We start from the raw sequence: 22,172 nt of genomic DNA, 5'->3' as shown, positions 1-22,172 counted from the left end.
AGCAATCAGCGTGTTTAGCAGTCTGACCGCTTCGCTAAGTGCCTGGGCGTAGTGTCGCTGTCCCGTCCTCGTCCTCCAAAGGGGCTTGTTAATAAAAAGCGGCCCAGGCTCCTGGCAGTCTGGACGGCACCCAATCAAAAACCCATTAATCTAGTGATCTACATTAATTTGTTTCTCAACAAGCAGATGGCAGTCCCGATTGAAACCAAACAGACATGTGTTGTGTACTGCATATAAATGGGCTTATAAATTGGCTTTTTGCACAAGCAACAAAGGCCAGATTCGTTCAATGGGGCTGATACCTGATCAAGACCTGAGCAGTTGGTGGGCCGCTGATAGCTTTGTGGGCCTAGAACACTGTTTGCCATAAGCTGAGGGCTGTAAATATGAGTGTTTGTCCACAAAACTCCACAAACTTTTGACCTCCCATCTGCACAGGCCTGATTACAACCCCCTTGTGTTCTTATTTCTGTGTTTTCCTTGTCATTTACATTTCATACAAGGGCTGTTCTACTGAAAATAAATCCATTTTATCACACTCCAGAGGGGCAACAGTTGCTGTGAGGGAAAGTGCTTCCAAATCAGGCCTAATTGGAGCCCAGACAACCGACCAAAACTAGTGAAACTCAGCAGCTGACTCATCTTGAGTTAATGAACAGTGAGCCAGTCAGATGCTGTGAGGAAGTGTGACTAATCTGTACAGGCCAGCAGTGAGTCACACCAACACAGATCATGTCCTCCTGATTTGGTTTTTGTTGGACTCAGTTCGGAGGATAATTCAAACCCTCTGGGGGAACGATAAGGATCTGATTATGCGCATCTGCATTGCAACCGTATATATCTTGCGGAGCTTCTCGCTGCAGCAGGGGCAGCTGATGACACGGTGGCTTGTTTGCCTCTCCTGATTTATTTGTGTTTTGGAGTGGGCGGAGCCTGCAGAGGTCTGAAGGAATGATTACAGAGCCCTGCGGCATCCCGGAATAGACGGGTGTCAGCTGGAAGCCCCAGGACGCTTGTTAAGGCCGCCTCCAAGCTGGAACAGTTTGCCCGCCGTTCAACGCAGCTCTTCAATTAGAGCAATTACCACGACAGTGAGGTGACGCTGTGTGTTGTACAGTGACGTAAGCCTGCGGAAGGAGCTCATGTGAACTAGCGGCTTAGCACCTTACAAACACAGGCCTCCTCTGTGAGCCTGAATGTCACCTATCTGCTAGCTAGCTTTTTTTTCTGCATTTTCTCAACTGGTAACAGCTGACCTGCATCTGAAAGTTTAACCTTTCTGTTTTTTTCTGTTTTTGGATAGTTATTTTTGTGACGCACAGAATGGGTGTGAGAGGGAGGTGAGAGCCGGGGAGAGCTCAAAATGATTGTGAGGTTGCGTGCGACTGCCAGTGTGTATGCGTGTGTGTGTCCTTCACCAGCACGACGGTGGCACTGTCTGGCTCACATGCCACAAAGCCAGCGGGGCCAGACGCTGCCTCACATGCTGTGGTTAGCATGGTAAGGTGAGATACTGCTTGTGTCTGAGGGCGCAAAAGTCCCATAAACCTCGCTGCGAGGATACAGTGCGTGTGTGAGCGACTGCTTCAGCATCTGCTGCAGTCTACATGTCTGTAGTTTAAGGGCAGAGATGATGGCTGGAACACACGGCTTTGGTTGAGGTTATTTATGGGATTTCAAGTATTTTTATCTCGGTAATAAAACACACTGTAGAGGGGAGGATGTTAAATAACAGTGATAAAATGAAATGATTCAAAAAACGTACAGTGCATGACTGAAATTTATACATATTATGAAATATGAAATGCATTTATCTATAACATAGGATGATTAAAAACGTTAGCGTGACGTGAACAGTACATTCCTCCAAAATAAAAAACATTTTGAACACGTACTCACGCTTGAACTTGAACTTTACATTGTTAATATCACTTCATGATTGATGTAATGAGGCAGATCAAATGATTGCTGCCATGAAGTTAAACGCAGAGTAACAATAAAGTCATGATTCATATTGCTTATGAATAAACCACATTAATGAAGAAGAATCTAACAACTCTTTCTTTAAATGTACCTAATTTACAAAACTAATACTCAGCCTGTGCACGGTGACTTTTATATGCGATACAATTATACAGTTTCATAAAAGTCACTAGAAGGATACGAGTGGGTGCGATTAGAAGTTAAATTTGCTCGGATCGGCATAAACTTCAAAGATGCATCTCTGTTAGTTTTAAATATTTTGCTCTTGTCCTGAAATTATTAATCTTTTTTATGAGTACACAGAGATGAAAAGGAAAAGGAGAGAGACTGGAAGGAAATACTGTAACAGGAAGAACTGAGTTTCTAAGACAGAGTTGGCGCTGAACTCACAGTCACACACAGACACACTCCCACACATGGCATACACAGTTACCTAGCTAGCTAATATTACAGGCAAAACTTTGCTTTCCATTTAAACACCTTTTATAGTATTATAAGTCAAATGATGTCGTATGTATACTATATAGTTTAGCAAAGAGGACAAGCACTGTGTACTTTTTCTTCAGTCTTTGTATTCTCACAAACCTATACTCTAAGTTCTATTAGTGCCTTTTAAATGTCTCCATAATGGCTCGATGGGACCGTTATGAAAACATTTCTCATTTGTTCTTCAGTGTTTTATTTTTATATCTTACTCCATAAATGTAGTTTTCACCACTTCACCTCTGTGTTTTACGGCTGTGCAGACTAAATGACCTGTTGGACCCAGAGACGGTGTAAATCTAATCCTCTGTCTTCTGGTTTGGGGTCAAGGCTGCCGGTTGAGGAAGGAAGGCTGTTTGTGTGTTCGGATGTGTGTTTGGAGGTTGTATAAAGCGACTCCCGGCTTCCTGAATGAGCCGCTGAATTTAACTGGTCTGGGTTTGTTGCTGCTTCGTACATTTTCTCCGCGCAGGTCAGAGGTCAGCAGGAAATTGATGTGTCGATGCTGATGTTCCCAGTCATTGGGTTACATTGTACCCCGTGTTTTATAGTTAGTGGATAACCATGATTTAGATGTGTCCTTCATGTGCCCGGCTGGCGCTATGAAACAGAATGATATCAGATATTTTAGCATTTTTCCTGGCAAAAAAATAATGGAAAGCTGTAATAGTTCCCTCGTGTGCTACCTTAAAATTTTGCTGCTTTGGCGAATGATTGCCAGTAATTGGCGCTTGTAACCACTGACAGTTTATCAAATTGGTCAACAATCTTTTATTCTCGTCTGCCTGCTGCTGTCTGTCTCCAAATTGTGTTGTTCTCATCTGTCTTCAAGCTGCTTTAGAGCTGTCATTCTCCTTCCTTATCTTCTCTCTTTTTTCTCTCATTCTCTCTCCCGTCCTTCCCTCGTTGGCCTTCGGTTCCCGCTGCGATACGAGAGATCAGCGCATGACTGACGTGTGCGAGCGCATCCAACATGGATTGTGTGCCCAAACTTCTCCCAGCCATGCAATTATGTCATTTTGTGCTCAGGATTTCCCCTGAAACGACAAAGTGGCTTGGCAGATCGTGGCATGAGGGAGCGATGGCTGAAAGTTTTAGTTTTTAGCAGCAGGCTCATCTCTCGTCTTATCTGCTGGTCTCGGTGAAGACATTTGGTCAGGGCCGGACTGAAAATTGTAAGGTTCGATTCTTCTGGAATAGCTTAGAGAACAAATCAAATTCACCTTTGTCTTGCTCTGCAGTTATCTGCAGTGATCGAGCCACCTGTATGTCCGACTTCTTGGATGGAGCTGCTCAATGACGTACCACTCAGCGGGACCTTGAACACAGCGTGCATGTTAATCAGTTTTCCTTGGAAAAAAATAAGCCAAACAAACAGTGATGCACGCTTATTAGGCTCTTAGGAAATGTTGAGTAAGACTTTGGCTGCGGAGTCAAAGGAGCTTTCTCTTGGCAGGAGAGATTAGAGTCAATTGACATGTTTTCATAAGCCTCAATTTAGATTTAGACATTAATTCTTGCTTCTATTTCACATCTGCAGTTGCATCTGATTAGTGTTTTATCACTGTGTGTGAAGCTGCTTTATCAGTCTTGTAAATACAGCTGGACAGATCTCCTCTCACCCCCAAATCCTCCAGCCGCACACACCCAGACTCGGCTGTGATTGACCGTTGGCACGGCAACAAAGGGTGTTCTCCCCGCTCATCCCATTCATGTCCTCCAGATCGCAGTCCGTTTCTGCCTCTTAAAATTGTTGTGGAGATCGCCGTCACGTAAATAAAGTTATTATTTTTGATCCCTCCTCGCCAGCGCCAGGCCACAAGGAAACTCTGAGTCTGCGATTTGTATATTGTCAGAGTAAACTCCCCACTTGGGTGTTTGCGAGATTGGAGTAAAGCCATGTTGGAAAGCTGCCCGCTGCTATTACCTCTGGATTAGGTGGGTTTGAAGGAGGGCCTCTCTATTCCACTCCCAGGACAAGATAATGATGGTTTCAGAGGGAATAGAGATGCGTCAGGCTTGTCCCAGAAAACAAGGTTTATATAGTGGAAATGGCTTCCAGGTGCTCCGATAATGTAGTTGGACACTGACAGTTGTGCCTGCCCCTGAAGGATTTCTCAAGGTTCAAGCCTCATAGTTATCTTTCATTTGGACCTGCTCTGCAGTGGACACACTGAAGGGGAAAGGCAGCAGATGCTCACAGTTGGATATCTCCAAGATTGACCCTAAAAAAATGGATCCACACTTTTCCTTCCTCTTAGATTTGCTGTTTGACTGCACAGCTGTCCAGATACACAAACTTTATTTTTAGAAAAGTTATTTACAACTCAGCATCATCATCAAGCCAGGCCATATGGCTTTTTTTTACCACAGTCTTTCTTCACTGACTCCATGTTTCCAATTTAAAAGATATCACAAGTCCTTGAGCCTTGATCGACATAACTTTCTTCCTTGTAAATTCAACTTTAACATTACTCAAAATATGTTTTGCTGTTAGATATTTCGTTTGAACGTTTGACCTTCAATATGCAGAATGCTGAGTTTGACACTTGAGGGCTGTTTTTACATTAATCTGCTGAAGGAGGACAGTTTCTCTTTGCTCACCTTAGATGTCAGTGTGTACTTGTGATTATGGTCTCATGAAATCACAACTACTTTGGAGGCCAGAAGTATGGGAAGTATGCAACAAGGGTGACATGGAAAGTTTAGACCTCAAGTACACTGAGAAAGGACTTTTCCAGCCCATCCTCATCAGAAAAACAACCATGAAGGTTGACTGTGAAAGCAGCTTGTTACGACCCAAAAAAGAAAAAGAGAAATTAACTAAATTATTTTAATAAATTAAGTTATTAACAGTATGTGAAGAATATAGATGTTAATGGTCCAGCTGCTTGCCAGCATTCCCTACTTGGTCTTCCCTGGTATGAAACCTTCTCTTCCCGACAGTCCAAACCTCCTGTGCTAGCACTGTAAATGACACCAGTGCTCCCCAGTGGTTCAAGCTCCAGACTGCTAGATGCACCGCTAACTGAGCCAACTCGCTAAGAGCAGCTACAGTTAGCAGCAGTTAGCGGTTGCTCTGTTGAGATGTTGCCCCCTATGTGTTCGGAGTATTCAACAGGTGGTCAATCATTACATACCTCACCTGTAAAACTGTCTGGCGGGGATCATTTACTTTTTCTACAAACAGAATTTGCAGCTGAGCATTATACTGTGTACAAACATAACACTTTTACTTTCCTCTAACTGCAGGCAGAAAAAATTGTTTTCATGAAAATGGCCAAATTCTGTTGTTTGAGATCACCTGTCAGCAGCGCAGCCAGTCCAAAGTTTCTGATGAGCTTGACTTTCTGTGTGTCTCTTTTTGTCTACCATGCTCCATAAACTGACTTGACAGCGATGCCACCATCCGATCCTCTCTCCATTTCTCCATCCGTCCATCACCCCTTGTTCGTCATGACCCAGAGACAGAGACGAGGCGGAGAATCATGGAGGATGCTCCATCACATCACGACTTCATCGATTCCACTAGCTCATCGCTCGTTTAGTTAATGCAGCTTTATGTTGTGTTTAATTACATTTAGGACCCATGCGGGAGCGACGCCGGTGCCAAGTCCTGGTTTTCTCCGGCCAGTGTAGCCACAGAGGAGACGTCTCTCCAGGCTTGCCTGTTTCAAACAGCATTACACAGCTAAATGTCCTCCAAGTGACTGCATATATGCTCAAACCCCTTGAATGTAATTCAGTTCTTAATTTATTAGACGATGTTGGAGTGATGCCCTGATTAAAGAGCCCATACATTAACAGGCATTAAATGGGATCACATTATTAAATACAGGGGAACCAAAGTGAGCCCTGCTTACTTTGACTCCCTCTCTGCCCCGTCTCCTCTCACTCCAGCATCTCATCTCTCTCCCTCTACCCGGCTCCCCCCGGAGGCTGAGCAGCGCTACTGCAGCCTGTGCCAATAATACCTGCGTAGCTGTAGTCACTGCATTGTGATCAGGACTGTTGAAGGCAGTTTATCTGCTCTGGGGTGAGAGCGGGCTGTTTGTGTGGCGGCGTTTGGGATCCCCGGCTCCCAGTGGAGAGATCTGCAGAGCAGGTAGAGAGGAAGAGAAGAGAGGGCAAGAGAAGAAGATACTTCTTGTGGCATCAAAAAGGATAACATCATCACAGAGAATGGACTTGTGCTGATTGATGCTGGCTGCCGAAAGGAAGAAAAAGGAAGGAGGGTGGGCAAGGGGAGGGGGATTCACTGTGTTTGCTTGTCTGTTAGTGGCTGGGGAATGTGTAGATTGTATGTGCATGTATGTGTGTGTGTGTGTGTGCATGTTGTCTCATCCAGCTTGTGTGTCTCTATGATGTCAGTAGTCTCAGTCAGCACCAGTGAAGGTGGCGTTATTGCTGATGTTTTGTCTCTGTCGTAGCTCTGCTTCCCAAAGCGATTGGGATTCAGAGAGGAGCGGCTAACGAGTGCAGGAGGCTGACAGACTGAACTCTGAGGAGTCGTGAAGTGAGAGGATCAGTGAGTCGGCGCTCACGCAGAGACAGGAGGCAGCCTTCTTAAAGCATGTTTCTTTGATGTCTGCTTTGTCAGGAAGCCCGGAGAGGAGAGGAGAGGAGAGGGGAGCAGAGGTCTCAGGTCAGGTTCGAACCCAGGACACTGCAACTTAAAGCCTTTTTTCTAACTGAACTTTAAGTTCTGTCTTCTCTCATCTTTGCCTCGATTTGTCTGAACTCTGCTGAAGTTGATTCTTTGCTTGTAATGTTTCAAACTGATCTGCTGAGAAGGGAGTTCTCCACACTGTCCACACTGGCTGACACTTCCTGCAGCTGTTTCACGGCAGCAGTTATCCAGTTTTCTTCAGATTCCCTGAGTTGACTGGCAATTTGTAATCCAGTTTGATCTTTGTGTGAAACAAAACAATGTGAATCAATTGTATGCACTCAGTTTATACAGCAATAAAGTCAACCGAAGACGGGTTTTGGCTAGAAACTTAATTATGTCCCTGTGGAAGTGCTGAAAAAGTGTTTTCCAGCATCATGGCTTTCACTTCCACAAGTTGACATATTTCAGCTGAAAACAGAATTTCGGAGTACACGCTGTACCAAAGTGGGCAGGTTGGACCAAAACAAACCACAGAAAGTGACTCAGCGTTATTGTGAGCTGTCACAAAGTCATCAAAATAAGTACATTCCAGCAACTGGGGCTTTTCAGGAGGAGGCAACAGGGATTGAATGACGTAAAAAATCTGTTCCCCTGCTGCTCCATAACAAAGTAAAGATAGACTGTTTTACAAGAAGCTGAAGTTTTTTTGCTCAAGTGTTTGCTAGAAGTTAAAAGAATGTGGTCCAGATCTGGTAGCCAAAACACAGGTGCCTGTAACAAAGAATAGGGCCAGCTATAGCCTGACAGTTGGCTGAGATATTGTTATGTCATGGGCACCCTTGTTCTGGTGATCAGATTTGGACCACCTGTGGACCATAATTCATTGCTGTATTAGGTTTGGGTGGAAGGGGGATGTGTGGTCCATTTCGACCTTGATGGGACGTCCAGATTCATATATCCATCCATTTCACTGCAGCTCACTCGACATTGAGCTTCTGTTTAAACCACAGAGGGAAGGCAGCCATTCTCAAATCATTGGCAGAGAGCTGTTTGATACATTTAAAAAGAATGACGCTTGTTGGAGTCCAAGCCAGACTCCAATTTAATTATTGAATACCTCCAGTGCCTTGTTTGATCCATTGTAGATTCATATGCGCAGGCTTTATATCAGTCAGCAAGACAAGTGTTTGCAGACAGGAAAAGAGTGTTTGCACGGAGCAGGCTGTTAAAGTGGATTTGGTTTACTTTCCTGTGATTGTCAGCCTGTGTGAGGCTGAATAGTTCTCGCTGTGGCAAACGCTGCTAATCCACTGCAGCGTGCAGCATAAAGACAACTGTCCAAGTCAGATGCAAATGTAGTTTGACCTCCAGGCTGTGTAGGTAGTGTATAGCCCTGGGAGTGTGTGTTTATTGGTATCACATCCCTGCAGGAGCTGCAGCAGACGCAGAGGCAGCTGGCTATTTTAGCCACAAACTCACCCAAATTGAATTACTCTGTTGGGTATCTGGATTGCTCCCTGTACCTCCTCTCCTCATTTCTGATTTTCTCCCTACACGGGAATTGAGAAAATGACTGAATGACCTCTCTTTGCAGAGAAACATTGATAGTTTTCTATCCATCTGTTTTTTGGGGCATTTTCAATTTGCGCAGTGAAAAAGCAGTTGAAATTTTGCATAACCATAGAAGGAAAGTATCATTAAAAGCAAAATGCAACAGAGTGCAGTGGAAACATAGATCACAACATACGGGACACATACTGTATGAGTTAAGGTGTTTGAGTCCTTTTCACAGCTACATCACAGAAAAAGAAACAAAGATACAAGAACTAACTATTTTATGTGGTGGAGAGTGGAGGATTAACCGAGCAGCCTCACAGCCTGAGGAAAGAAGCTGCTCTGTGGTCCGAGGGTATGGCAGTGGATATGCAGCAGATGATGGTGGTGTCGTCTACACACACACTTCAATTCTCTTGAACTCTGGGAGTGAAGTCATGAGTGTTCAGGGTGAACAGGAGGGAGCTGAGCACACAGCCCTGTGGGGTGCTGGTGTTGAACTTACTTACCTGTCACTCTTCACGAAAAACTCTGATCTGTTTGAACATAATTGCCATATTTCCATCATGTTCTCCACATCACATCTCTTCATTTAAGGTTTGATTGGCAGCACTCTTTGAAATACTTCTTCTTCTTCTGCAAACTTGTAATGGCACCTGGCCTAACTGGGGAATTAAAAGTAGAAAGAAAAAGAACATTAATTCACACTTCTTTTTGCATATCTTCGGGACATTTAGTTCCATTTTGAGCAACATTTGGATTGAAACCTGACATCTGCTGTCTGGAGAGTCTTTACTTTGACGGTCTATCTCTCTGTTCCTCTGCAGAGGCGTTAATCCTCTGTACCTGCACCTTTTTAAGGGCAAGAGAGGAGATAAAGAGACAGATGTATGGCAGTCAAAGGTGGCTGCTGGGACAATGAAACAAATCAAACTCCCCTCCCCTTCCTCTTCGCACCAGGTCTCTGAGGATCTTAACTGTCCGGCAGCTTGGTGGAATCTGCTGCAGCCTGATGTGACTGTCAGCAGGAGCAGCACACACTCTATTTCTCTCTTTCACACACATTTTCTCCACTCTCCTGCTCCACTGTTTGTTTACCTGCCCCCCGATGGGAAGTGGCTTGCGTTTGAGGTGTGATTTTCTGTGTGCGTGTCCGTTTGTGTGCAAGCAGGTTTGGGTGGCTGCGTGTTTGTCCATGTTTAAATGTGTGCTTTCCCCTCTGACGGCTCTCATTTCGTTGCGCTCTTTACGACGTCTCATCATGGAGAGAGTCGTAGCAGGAAACCACAACAGAAACAAACCTCTGAGAGGCGGCATCTTTATAGCAGCAAAAAAAGTCTTGCTTCCAAGAAAACAAAAGAGCGGGAGAGGAATGGTTTTAATTGGGAGCGGTGTGTGAGGTAAATGAGGGGAAAAACGGATTATTTCATCATGAGAAACAGTTAAGTTTTATTAGGGAATTCCTTGGGGAAGTGTCTACCATTAGAGATGCTGAAAACCCTGTTCTTGTTATAGAAAGTTCGTCTGCAGAAAATCCAGAGACAGAGATGTTAAAGTTGTTTGACTGAGAGTAGGTATTGCACAGACACCACATGAGTATGAACTTAACATCTGAAGTGATTCTACTTCTGGACATTAAGGGACTCGTTTTATAAGGTCCACACCAAACCCTCATGGAAGATCTTACATTTCTTTGGGGATTTTCCTCATTCAAAGTCTCTCATGCTGTTCAAGCCACTGTATTGCTTTTTTTTGTGTTAAATCCGGGCATAACAAGAAAAGTTTGAGGCTGCAGTGCAGCAGTAAGTGTCTTTATATGGGCTGGTACAGACTTTTTGTGGGTCCCAGACTCTCAGTTCAAGCCTAGCAGAAATAAAGATGTTCCTCCATGGCTGTCTATGGAAATTTGCATCAAACGCACCCACTGCACAGTGGGAGGAACCGGATCTCTTTTCTAGTTAATGTTGTCATTTCTCAGGTGCTGTCTGGTTCTTAGTGAGAGGTGTCTGGAACGAAATCTCAGAAAGTTTGGTGACTGGAGGAAAAAACTGCAGAATGAAGTGCTTGGGCTGCTTGAACCAGGGACAGAGCTTCAACCTTTAGAGTTTTCTTCGATCCTAAAGTTTGTTCGTGATAAATGTTTCCACACAAGAGAACCTGATTCTCTCAGTTTATGTCTGCTTTCATGAGGCCAAGAGCTTCGAGGCCAAATGTGATTCACATCTTTCGTCTTCGGAGCCTGGAGAAACCGCAGCAGCTGTCGAGATCAATCTGTCGCCTGGCGGACGAAGCGACGCTTATCGGTCAGCTTATGGGCTCTAATGAAAGACAAAGCGGCTGTTAAGAGGTTTAGGTGACAATACAAAAGATTATCTGACATGCTGCTCTTCCGGATGTAGACACATTGTTGGGATAGTGAATCCACCTGTTGCAGCTAACGTCTTGATTAAGACTGGATTCATTATAACAGTCGTTTAATTTAAATTAGATAAAGATTCCATTTTAAGATTGTTGTAAAAGTAAAGGCAACTAAACATCCAGCAGACATCTGAAAGATTGTGTATTGTCTTACATTTGGGTACTGTATTGAAAAAGGGTTGTCACTTAAACATCTATCTATAGTCAAGGTGCTTGTTTGGATCCTTTATGAATCTCATGGAGACAGATCATAAACAGTGGTGTTCTCTGTGAGATTAGAGTGCCAAAGCTTGATGAAATATTTGTGTTTGAGTAGCGGAGACGTGCAGGGAGTCTGAGTGTTTGGACAGCACTCCCTGGCAGGACATTTAGCACTACATTGTAGAGAAAACTGAGAGGCAGAGCAGTGTGCTCAATGAAAGCAAATCTACGTTGGACAGAAAGTCTCAAATATCAAGATTTTCACAAAAAGATAAGAAATGTCATGAAAAGGAGTTTGTTAAAATGTTTCACACCAGCTATTGATTATGTTTAGAGAAGTTATACACCTCAGAAAGTCCCGTAAAGTCTTGTGAGTTGAATCTTTACTGCTGTAAGTCATAATTTGGATTACAAATCTCTTCCATGGCCCTGGCACAGAAACTGAAGCAACAACCATCTAACTTCCTTACTCTCACAATCAAAATGGTTTTTAGATTGAATACATTTTATCTGATTTTTTTCCATTTCCATGCAGCTTTTTAATATGTTACTGTTTAACGCACACAGAGGCACTTGGATTGAAACATACTGTAGTTACGTTATAGTAAAAGGATTTCTGAATTTCAGATTTCCCAAATGGACTTTTGAACCCAGAGAATTCATGTTCAGATCATATAATTATTTATTACTATATGTTATATGTTGTCATTTTGTTGTGTTATTTTAGAAATGCAAAATCGAAGGGTTAGGGTTGGAAGTGTGTCTTCTCACATCATAAAATGATCAACAATGTTCGGTTGTTAAAGTGTCAGACACTCATTTTGTGCTCTTGTGTACACACTATATTATCATCGAATAAATCAATTTGCCGTACAAAAAACAGGAACACCTGTAAAACCTCGGTGTTGGTCACACAATTTACGCACACCTACTCTCTGTCTCTGTTTCTCACACACACACTTACAGGATGTTTTTGTGTTGTTGCAGATCTACACCGACTGGGCCAATCACTACCTGGCCAAGTCCGGCTGTCAGCGCCTCATCAAGGACCTGAGCCAGGACGTCACCGATGGAGTCCTGCTGGCACAGATCATCCAGATCATAGGTAGGGATACTAACACACACACACACACACACACATCTGTGTCTGTGACTCTAGTCCCTCCCTCTCCTCTTCCTCCTAGCTTTCTCCATCTTTTAATGCCCAAGTGATTCACTTCACACCTTTCAGTCCATTCAACTCTAATCTGCATAATTATCATGACAGAGGAGAAAGTTCTGTTACCAGCGCAGTTTAATGTCTCACTCCAGGTATTACTTTCAGTGTTTAAAAGAAATATTCATAAAGCAAAGACGAACAAATCCAGTCATAAAACACTGCATGGGTCTATAATTCATTCTGTCTGGTAGATGAAGCGACCACCCACACACACACACACACACACACACACACACACATACACACACACACTTTGTTGTGGTGAGTTGGAGGGAAGCTGTTCCTCAGTCTGATACAGTATTTGGGCCAAATCACAGCAGCTCTCTCTTGTTTTGGGTGCTGGGCGAGCTGCAGCAGCAGAGATCCATGACTCTGACACCCAGGGGCGCAGCAGCATGTGTCTCCAGTTGGACCCCAGAGAGAGTTTATCTCTCTCTCTTCCTGTCTTCCTCACTGTCTTCCTGTCTGTCCCTCACTCCCCTTTTATGTCTCAGCGTCTCTCTTCCTGTCCGGTGCTCTCCTTCTCTCTTTCCCTTTCTCTTTCCCTTTCTCTTTCGCTCTCTCTCTCTCACTCCATCACAGTTGAACTTTTTCTGGGTCTCTCTCTCCCTCCGTCTCTCTCAACCCTCATGTCTTTCATTTCTCTCTCCAATCCTACTTTCTCTTGCTCTCCTCTTTTTCTCCCGTCTTTTTCTCGCACTTGCTCTAACCAGAGTTGGGCAATAACTCATTACAATATTGTGATTACCATTTTCAGCAGTAGTGTGAGATTTCCAATTAAAATGCAGTAATGGCATTTAAGTTGTTAATCTCAGTAAGTGTTCCTTTGATATTTTTGAGATTCTGTCTTATGGACGGCAGACTGGTCAGAGACGTGTTGGCTTAGGGCAGCAGCTGGAGGTGGGGGGAGGCATCCTCCTGTAACAACCCAATCACCAGAAGAAATGTTGGCAATGTACATTTCTGCAAACCACAGATATGTTTAAATTTTTTTCTCTTTAAAAAAACATGTTTTTTGGCTGCAAAGTGTCAGTCGTAATAGTGATATGCAGCCCCACAGAGTTGAGTCACTGATCACTGCTGTTTGGGTCTGGTGACAAGAATCGTTTTGTAGAAATGTTGATATGAAACGTACAAACTTGAACGTATCCATAGCTCACAGAAACATTTTATTCTGGGCTTCTTGTAAACCTTAGACTGTCTACAGCACATGCGCACTGATCGATTTGTACAGTTGGTGTCTGCATACGGAGACGGGATCACACATTTGTTGGCACATGCATTCTATGTACAACCGATTGCTGGTTTCTTTAACTATAATTACACTCTTTCCTCAAGCAAAAACAAGTACTATTTACTGAAACACTAACCATAGAGGTTGTATGGAAGGAAACAGTCATACTAATCATTTTTGAAACAGTCTGCATTGTGGTAGGCACCGCTGATAGGGGACGCAACATCAGAAAATGCTCAAAATTCACTGACTCAGTTCTCTTATGCAATTGTGTCTTTGGGTCTTTTCAAAAATCTTCCCTCTCATACATTCTTTTTCTTCCTCTTATGTCTGTCCTCTCTTCCATCAACTTTTCACTTTCTGGGACTCCCTCTCCCTCTGTTTATCACACACACACACACAAAACACATTTTCCTCTCTATTACACATGCTGCCTTCTCACTGATGCTGTCTGTCTCCCTAAGTCTCTCTCATTTTTTTCAACCCGTCCAACTTCCTTACTCTCTCTAACTTCTCCCTCTCTCTCTCTCTCTCTCTCTCTCTCTCTCTCTCTCCGTTGGATTGAAACTTTACCCTCCCTGCTCGCCCGAAAAGACAATGAGGCCAAGCTGGCCTGTCAGAAATTCTCTGGCAGCAGCTGACGAATTAGGCAGCTTTGCTTCCCAGACCTTTCCTGCGTCGCTCTGCACGTCAACACATTCGCACACACACACACACTCACGCACACACACACACTCTCCCATGCTTAACTCAACGGAGGGTTTCCTGCTGGATTTGTGCACCTGAACTCAAAAGTGATTAGACGTGGGGACGTTGAAGTTCAGAATGGGACGACAGTAAAACTCTTCATTTCCTTTTCTCACACAGCGAATGAGAAGGTGGAGGATATCAATGGCAGCCCCAGGAGCCAGTCGCAAATGGTGAGTGTTTCAGCTTCAGCCATCCTTTAATGCACTGTTACATGAGGAATATTTATCTGAGGTACCTACTTTTAACTGCCCTGCTGTTAGGCTGCAATGAAGTTTCACATTTGTGGTTTTACGTTGTTTTTTTTAAGCTGAAAATAACAGAGCGCAACAGTATGATGAACTTAAATTCCTAGATTACATGCAGCCAGTATGGTGATGGAGAAATAACACAACATTTCACAGAAACCAGGTAATGCTCTTATTTCTTGCTGATCTAGAGATGACTCTAAAATTACAGTTAAATGATAACTCCGCTTCCATGAAGTAACTAAGTATATTTACTCATTTGCAATTGTGAGAAACTTGTATTATACTTGTATTCTACATTTCAGAGGGAATTATTGTGCTTTTCACTCCACTACACTTGTTCGACAGCTGTCATGAAATAATTAAATACATATAGAAAGCTTTAAAAAAAATACATTGTGTTGTTAAACCAGAGCCTCACAACCTTTTATGGCTAATGACTCCTTACAAAGCGGTGTCTGATTGGGGAACCTTGTCACATTGCAGAGGACTTTGAGTTGCTAGCAGTTCCACCAAAGACACATTCCCCCTCTAAACTTCTCTAAATGTAATCTTGGAGGCCCAAAGAGGTCAAAATGATCCCATATTTCACATAGAAGCAAAGATTATATTTCATCTGCGCGATACTGACTATAATATAAGTGCAATACTTCTGAACTGTACAATTTTGTGCAATATTTCAATTCAGTGCAATATTGTGTAATTATACTAATGTTGTTTTAGCAATTACTCAACTCTGCAATTAGTGTACTGCAGCATTATACTGTAAATGATTGTCAATTATATTTCAGTATTACTCAATATTGCCTACGCTTTAGTTACAGTGTAGTATGAGTATGGATCCAGGAGGTATTTTTGTGAAATAAAAAATTGTGTGTATTTAGGTGGCTGGTGTCTGTGAGTGGGTACATTAGGGGACTGTTGGGTGGAGGTATGCGCTCTGTGCCATTCTAATTGTATGTATGTTTATTGACACACTCGTTATATAATCTCTATTTAATAGTTTCTTATGATTTCTACTTTAACATTTCTATTCTAGGAGTAACTGTAACAATCCAGTTTCCCCCTTGGGGATATCATTTAAGTATTTTTCTGATTCTGATGCTAATTACAGAAGACATCGTTATCACAGCGTCCTAGTTGGGAACCAGCGGAGAAAGCTCCCTAATCATAGGAAGTAGATGCAAGTATCTACAGCTCAAGGATTGAAATGTGACATATTTATTAGTTTATCAGTGTAATATCACTCAACCAGGCCAAATATAATTCATGTAATGAAGAGTGTTTGTACATTGTTGAATTGATATTGATATTAGATGATTTTAGTTAATGACATGAATACATTGTTCACCTCCTGCCATGCACCCTCACATGGGAACACCTGAACAAACACCTTTCACTGATTTATATTTGCATGGTCACAGTTGGAGAAGTAATCGCAGTGTCCGATGGTCAGTAGGGACAAAATTTAAGAATACTCAAAGACTGTAGTGACGATGTGATAATTGATCATCTCCCACAGACAGTTTAAACTCAAATCACAAACCATATCCATCTTTATTATTCAGAAAGATGGTGATGACAGTAGTTACATCATGGCCACTTGTGCAAAAACCCAGTAGAGCTGTTAAAGTTCAGACCCTCACATATTTGACTTACTGTGCCGTTTTCAATCGTGTGTGTGTGTCTGGCTGCCATGCGGCTGAGCGATGCTGGCAGTGTCGTTTTCCCCTCTGTTAATGAGATGACGGTCTGTATAACCGCTGATTGTCGTCACTGTGAGATAATTACCCCTCACTTTAACTAGAGTTGACTAAGTGTTTATGCAGTGTTTGGTTTGCCCAGGCATTTGCCCTCCTGCCATTAAAAGTGACTAAAGCCGTTTAGCTGCTTCGCCGTGCTTTCTTAGTAAGACAGTGTGGGCGAGGAGTGTGTTCGGTCCTGACGGCGTGTGTCTTTGTGTGTCAGTCTTTGTTAGAGCTGTTCTTACTTGCTTGCTTGCTGTACTGCAGTTTTGCATTTATTGGACCGTTTTCTTTCTGTCTTGTCTGAATATATGTCAGTATTTCACTGTTTCTGCTAATTAATAGAAAATTCAACGGATTAGATAAACTCTCTGGGGGCGTCTGAGGAAAATCAAGGAATCTTTTGAAAAGTGTCCTATCACAGGAATGTAGCACAATGTATTTTACAACTGGCTTTTTCTCAGGTTTTCACAGTATTCAGCTGTTTTATTTTTTCCTCCTTGGTGGGTGCAGCTGTAATGGAAGCAGAATGTGCACTCTGTTAGAAAAACAACATTAAAGAACCAGGAAGGAAGAAAACCTAAAGTCGTTTGAACTCGGTAACCTCTAATGTCACTGTGTGAGTTCAATGTGTCAAAACCGGCGCTGGAAAGATAAACAGCTGTGCTTTTATTTATTTATTTATTCATTTATTGTCACATTAAGTGATTGTGGTCCCGGCCAGAAACAGCTGAGTCCAGACTGACGCACTGGTCACTAAGGGCAAGCTGCGAGCAGCGCTGCAAGCATGTGGCTCGATATGCCAACGACCTCCGTGTGTGGTTGTGTGTGTTGTTCAGTTCTTTGTCTCAGTGACTTACTAAGCCCATTGATCCAACACCTGCTCTGACCACAGCTTGGGAATCTAAAGTTTGAGGAAGCATGGTAGCTTATAGTGTGGGCACAAAGGGAAGGAAACATCTGACAGCCACACACAGACAGACATACACATAACAGCCACAAAGATGTAGAAGCTAGCACAATTACTGTATAGAAAAATCAAAGCTTTATACTGTTGAAGGTGAAAGGAAAAGTTCATGAAGAAGTTGCTTTGAAGACATGCTGGCTCTGAGTTTGCATCAGACAAAGTACAGAACAGCACAAAGTTGGTTAATAGAACAGGTGCAGGACTCAAACCTACTGAACTGTAGATGGGTTTAACACTTGCATTTAATGGGATTTTAATATCTACGTTGGTTGCATAGTGTAAAGAGAAGAGGACTAAAGGTGCTTTCACACCTTGCATGTTCAGTTTGGTGCAATATCTAGTTTGGCTCAGTTCGTGTGAAAGCTGTCAATCAAAGTCTGTGGCAGACCAATTATCTTGGCCAAGACCCATGGAAGTTTTACTCTGGATGCTCTCAAGTGCATGTTGTTTGTCTTCATGAAGCAAAATGGACCAACTACAGTACTTTATAGTGATACATATGTGATTTTATCCTAAATGTAAAAGCTAAACTTCTTTTAAATACATCTTCTGGCCATGATCCATTAAGGAAGAGATCTTATAGTCGATCTGTCTGAGCACTGTATGTATTTTTGCAAGTCATTTGGTAACCACGGTAACATATGCATCAGCAAGGACTGGGATTTTCCTCAAATACACAATATGTAACTTCTGCTGCTGGGGGATCTCTCAATCTGAACAATGAAAACAAATGTATTTTGATGACATCATGAAGTAGCGTGGGATGATGGGAGTTGTTGTCTTCACTGTTAAACTAACCATCATAGCTGATGAAATTCTATCTGACTGGACTGTTCACGGACGAATTAATGCTTTAAAGTTTTACTCACGTTGATTTTTGTCTTATTTGCCAACTTCTACCTCACTCTTTCTCAGAAGTGGGTATGGACATCGTTGAGAATGTTTGAGATGATGTACACACCTAAACGTAATATATAGAATAAAGGTCTAGTCCTTTTTAGTCAGTGTGGTGCAGAAAGAATATATTTTATATTTAATAAAAAAGCAAAAGTTAATTTTCTACTCCATTTATTTTGGCGGTTCCTCGTTTAAAAAGAAATAAAAGTCAGTGACCATGCAGGAACTATCTCTGTTACGGTAAAAGAAACCTCTTTTTTCCTCCTGTTTTTGGTTATAATTATTCATAAAATGAAGCTGAGTTGCAGTCTCTACTATTCAAGCTCAAAGTCAGTTATGTCTCTGTGAACTCTTGGTGACAGGGAATAAAAACTAACATTAGGCACCATAAACTGCAGCATGACTGCCTGTTAGTCACCAAAATTCGATGATGCAGGATGACAGTTGCCAAACTCCCCAACCACTGAATCCATGTTACTGAATGCTTACAGCTCTTGGTTCATTTGTAAAAAGTCAATGTGAACATGAAGCAGAGCAGAACTAAAAGGCATTAATGTGTTTTTTTCCTGCTTGGCCTGATGAAATGAGCCAAACTAACCCCAAGAGATCAAGGTGATGACACAAGAACAAATGACTCACCAAGTATTCTGTTTGGCTCATTTATCCCACGGGTTTGAGCACTAATATCAATCTGAAACTTTAGTTATTTACTGACAACTTTTCCCCTATACTGACTAAATCTGGAGCTTTTTTCTTTTTTTACTTTTGGCTGCATATTGACAACACGAGCTGTGAATTTTGGAAACCTGCCACTGGCCACCTAGCACCTGGAGCTTAAACGCCTTGGCCAGAGACATCACAGTAGCAGCAGCTGTCAGTGGAGGGGCAGATGAGTCTGATTTACTTCCTCTGCACAGATTTTTCCCCATTTGGGACTTGAAACGGTGATCCTGCAGTCACAAGGCTGTTCCTCTAAGTGGTGGGTCGCTGCCGGTCTGGAGGGTGGACAGAGGCCAACTGAGCAGCTGCTGGAAGCTGACGAGCAGAGCTCAGAACGGCACCAGCATCTGCAGGCTTTTCAGCTAATCTACATCCATAATGCACTCTTTTTGTCTAAAGCCATGTTCACAATGCAAGAGATCCGCAAGTCAGTTTAAGAGTTAGCGTTTCCTGCAAGGCTAATCCAACAGAAAAACTTGGCCGATGTGTGGACAATCTGTAAGAGTGATTGCCAACAAAAGACTGCTAAGGCTCTTCAGAAATGTCGGCCACCGGCAGCCAATTCCTTTGACTTCCTGTTTCCCTTCCAAAGATAATTCGTATCAGTTGCATTTATCACTGGAGTTTTGGTAATATTTACCTCCACAAGTAAGGGTTATGTTTTCACCCATGTCTGTTTGTTGGTTGGTTGGTTGGATGGTTGGTTGGCATGTTGGTTGGTAGAGGTATGCGCTCTACTGAGTGCGACTCTGGTTAGTTATGAACTTTGATACCTGATCAGATCAAGCTACGGAATCTCCACATTTCCTTTCTTTGAACTCGGCAAGCCACTTCCTGCCTTCAAACTGGCGCCTGAATACTTAGTCCTTATTATTATAAAGCCAAAGGGTACCACCTCTGACTGCTCAGAGTGCTCATGGGATGGCACGGCGAAGAGCAGTAGAGTTATGAATTAATAGCTGCCCTTTCCTCGTTTTCCCTCCTCTACTCGGTCTAATTTGCTCTCATCAAGAACAATATGTAAAAGAATCTGACCTTTGATCTCTTTACTGCTACAGTGTACGATGAAATCCTGCATTTATAGTGTGCGGGCATGCTCTATTAATCCTTAATCGTCAGCCTTTGGTCACTTGATTGCTCATGTGAAACTGAAGAAATGTCACAGCTTTTAAAATGCGGTCCCTTGATCCTCCTCTTAAGCTTGGACTGAAAATAATGCAATAAAAAAAGGAGCTATAGTTGCACTTTAAGCCTTTAACTAATAGCTTGTTGATCTTCTCTTAGATCCCCCAAATCCCTCATCTTACTACTTTTAATTCCTTTCTTGGTGTTTCTCCTGAGGATAGAACAAAAGTGCAGGAGCCATTACCTTTGTACTGTGCAGTAGTTGCTTTCAGTAATGGAAGATTTTTGCATTCCTTGTAGGCTTGTGAAACATCTACATTGTTAATTCAAATGGGATTCCTCACATTCGAGGTCCCAGTGGTCAGAGCGGTCAAAATCGTGGCCATGCACGTTTTTCCCAGAAGGGCTTGTGGCTGCTGTGTTTCGTGGAATAGTTAGGTTGGATTTATTGGTGTAGGAACTCGTGATTGCTGGGAATTTGTTCCTGAAATTGAGAGCGGGGCTTTTCTACAGAAGCAGACCCCCGACCACATGTTTGGTCCCAGAAGGACTCATCTGCAAACCACCGAGGAAGCCAGCAAAGGTGATGAGAATAAGAAGTGACAGGAGTGTGGCGATAGGGTGAGGGGCTTTCAAAACGGAGGAGATTTGAGTCTGCTTTTGTTTCTTTTCCACTGGGTTGAATACATCTCTTTGGTGTTTTTCAGCTTTGTGACAATAGATGAGAGTAGAGATCAAAAAAATTTACAACATGATTTTGATTCAGTGGCTAAAGAGTGATGTGAGGCAGGTTGGACTACAGACAGAAGGGTCATCAGAGGAAGAAGAGTGTCACATACACCCAATTTGTTTGCCTTCTCCTCTTAGTTTGGTCTTTATTGTCTTTATTGTCTTTGTGGAATTGCAATGGATGGATTTGACCCTCTTCTCATTTTAGGATTTTGTATAATGGCATATGATGTAAAACTATAAATGCCTCCCGTGGATTAAAGCCCTCAAACGTCTCACTCACCTTGCATCACACTCTGCAATCCCTCCGCCATGTAACTCCTCACGCCCTCTGACAGTGCAGTTTCCCGTAATTGTACAGACATCCAAAGGAATTAGATGCTCACCCAGGTTTTTTGAATGGAGCAAAGGTTTTTTTTTCTCCATTCCTCAGAAGAGTCATGCTCAAACACAAGAACGGCAGACGAGGGATGGGAGAAGAGGCCCATTCAGCAGAAAATATTAAAGCCCCGCTACACTAATCCTCCTCATTATAGACAGACATCATTAGCAAACCACAGAGCGCTTCCCTGCAATACGGATGACTGTGCAGTTTCACTTTCTGGGTGTGTGTGTGTGCTTGTGTGTTGAGCTTCGGGCGACCTCAGCAAAGGATTTCAGGGGAAAAACAAACACTTGTCAGAATCTTACAGAAATGCAAAGATGCAGAGATTCTGTCAGCCGAAGGCTGAGCAGGTCAGAGTAGGAGAGATTACATCGAACAGCTCACCACTTTAAAGTCGGCCCGTGTTTGTTGCTTTTCATTTGTGGTATTGGATTTTAAAGTGTGTCATGGATCATATTTAGATCAGCTATTTGCAGCTCTAGCTAATGTCCAATCCAGTTTCATTTGACAGTGTAATTTATCTCGCTGTTGATTTACATTGAGGGAGTGTGTGTGTGAGATTGTAATAGTTTGTCAAATTTAAGTGCACAACATATTTCAAGATACACATTGCATTGCATAGAATTGCCACAACAAGGAGAGAAAGGAAACAGTCTGATGGGAACATTGTTCTGCAAGTAACTGGTTGTAAACCAAAGAATGTCATGATAAAGAATTCAAGGATTACTACAGTCATTAGGATTCATCCCAAAGGAGACATGAATGTCTGTAAATTTCATGGCAATCCATCCAATAGTTGTTAACTTAGTAGAGATGGGACCAATCCAATCCAATATCATTATCAGGTGCTGATACTGGCGTGAGTTACTCATCAGATTGATGTCATCGATCCATGTACCAATCCA

The 22,172-nt window shown here is 42.7% G+C and overlaps 1 protein-coding gene across 9 annotated transcripts in view; it reads left to right on the top strand.

The window, feature by feature from the left end:
- The window catches only part of nav3 (neuron navigator 3), a 207,273-nt gene that overhangs the window by 48,257 nt on the left and 136,844 nt on the right, over positions 1–22,172 (top strand). For all 9 annotated transcript variants that reach the window (XM_084346084.1, XM_084346083.1, XM_084346086.1 and 6 more), the window contains exons 2-3: positions 12,239–12,356; positions 14,572–14,624. In XM_084346084.1, the coding sequence (XP_084202210.1) occupies positions 12,239–12,356; positions 14,572–14,624 (171 nt within the window). The remainder of the gene's footprint in view (positions 1–12,238; positions 12,357–14,571; positions 14,625–22,172) is intronic.

This window comes from Pagrus pagrus, assembly GCF_965226575.1.
Source record: "Pagrus pagrus genome assembly, chromosome: 23".
NCBI lineage: Eukaryota > Metazoa > Chordata > Actinopteri > Spariformes > Sparidae > Pagrus > Pagrus pagrus.
The sequence above is the reverse complement of the archived record's forward strand: the minus strand, read 5'-3'. Positions and strand labels throughout refer to the sequence as shown.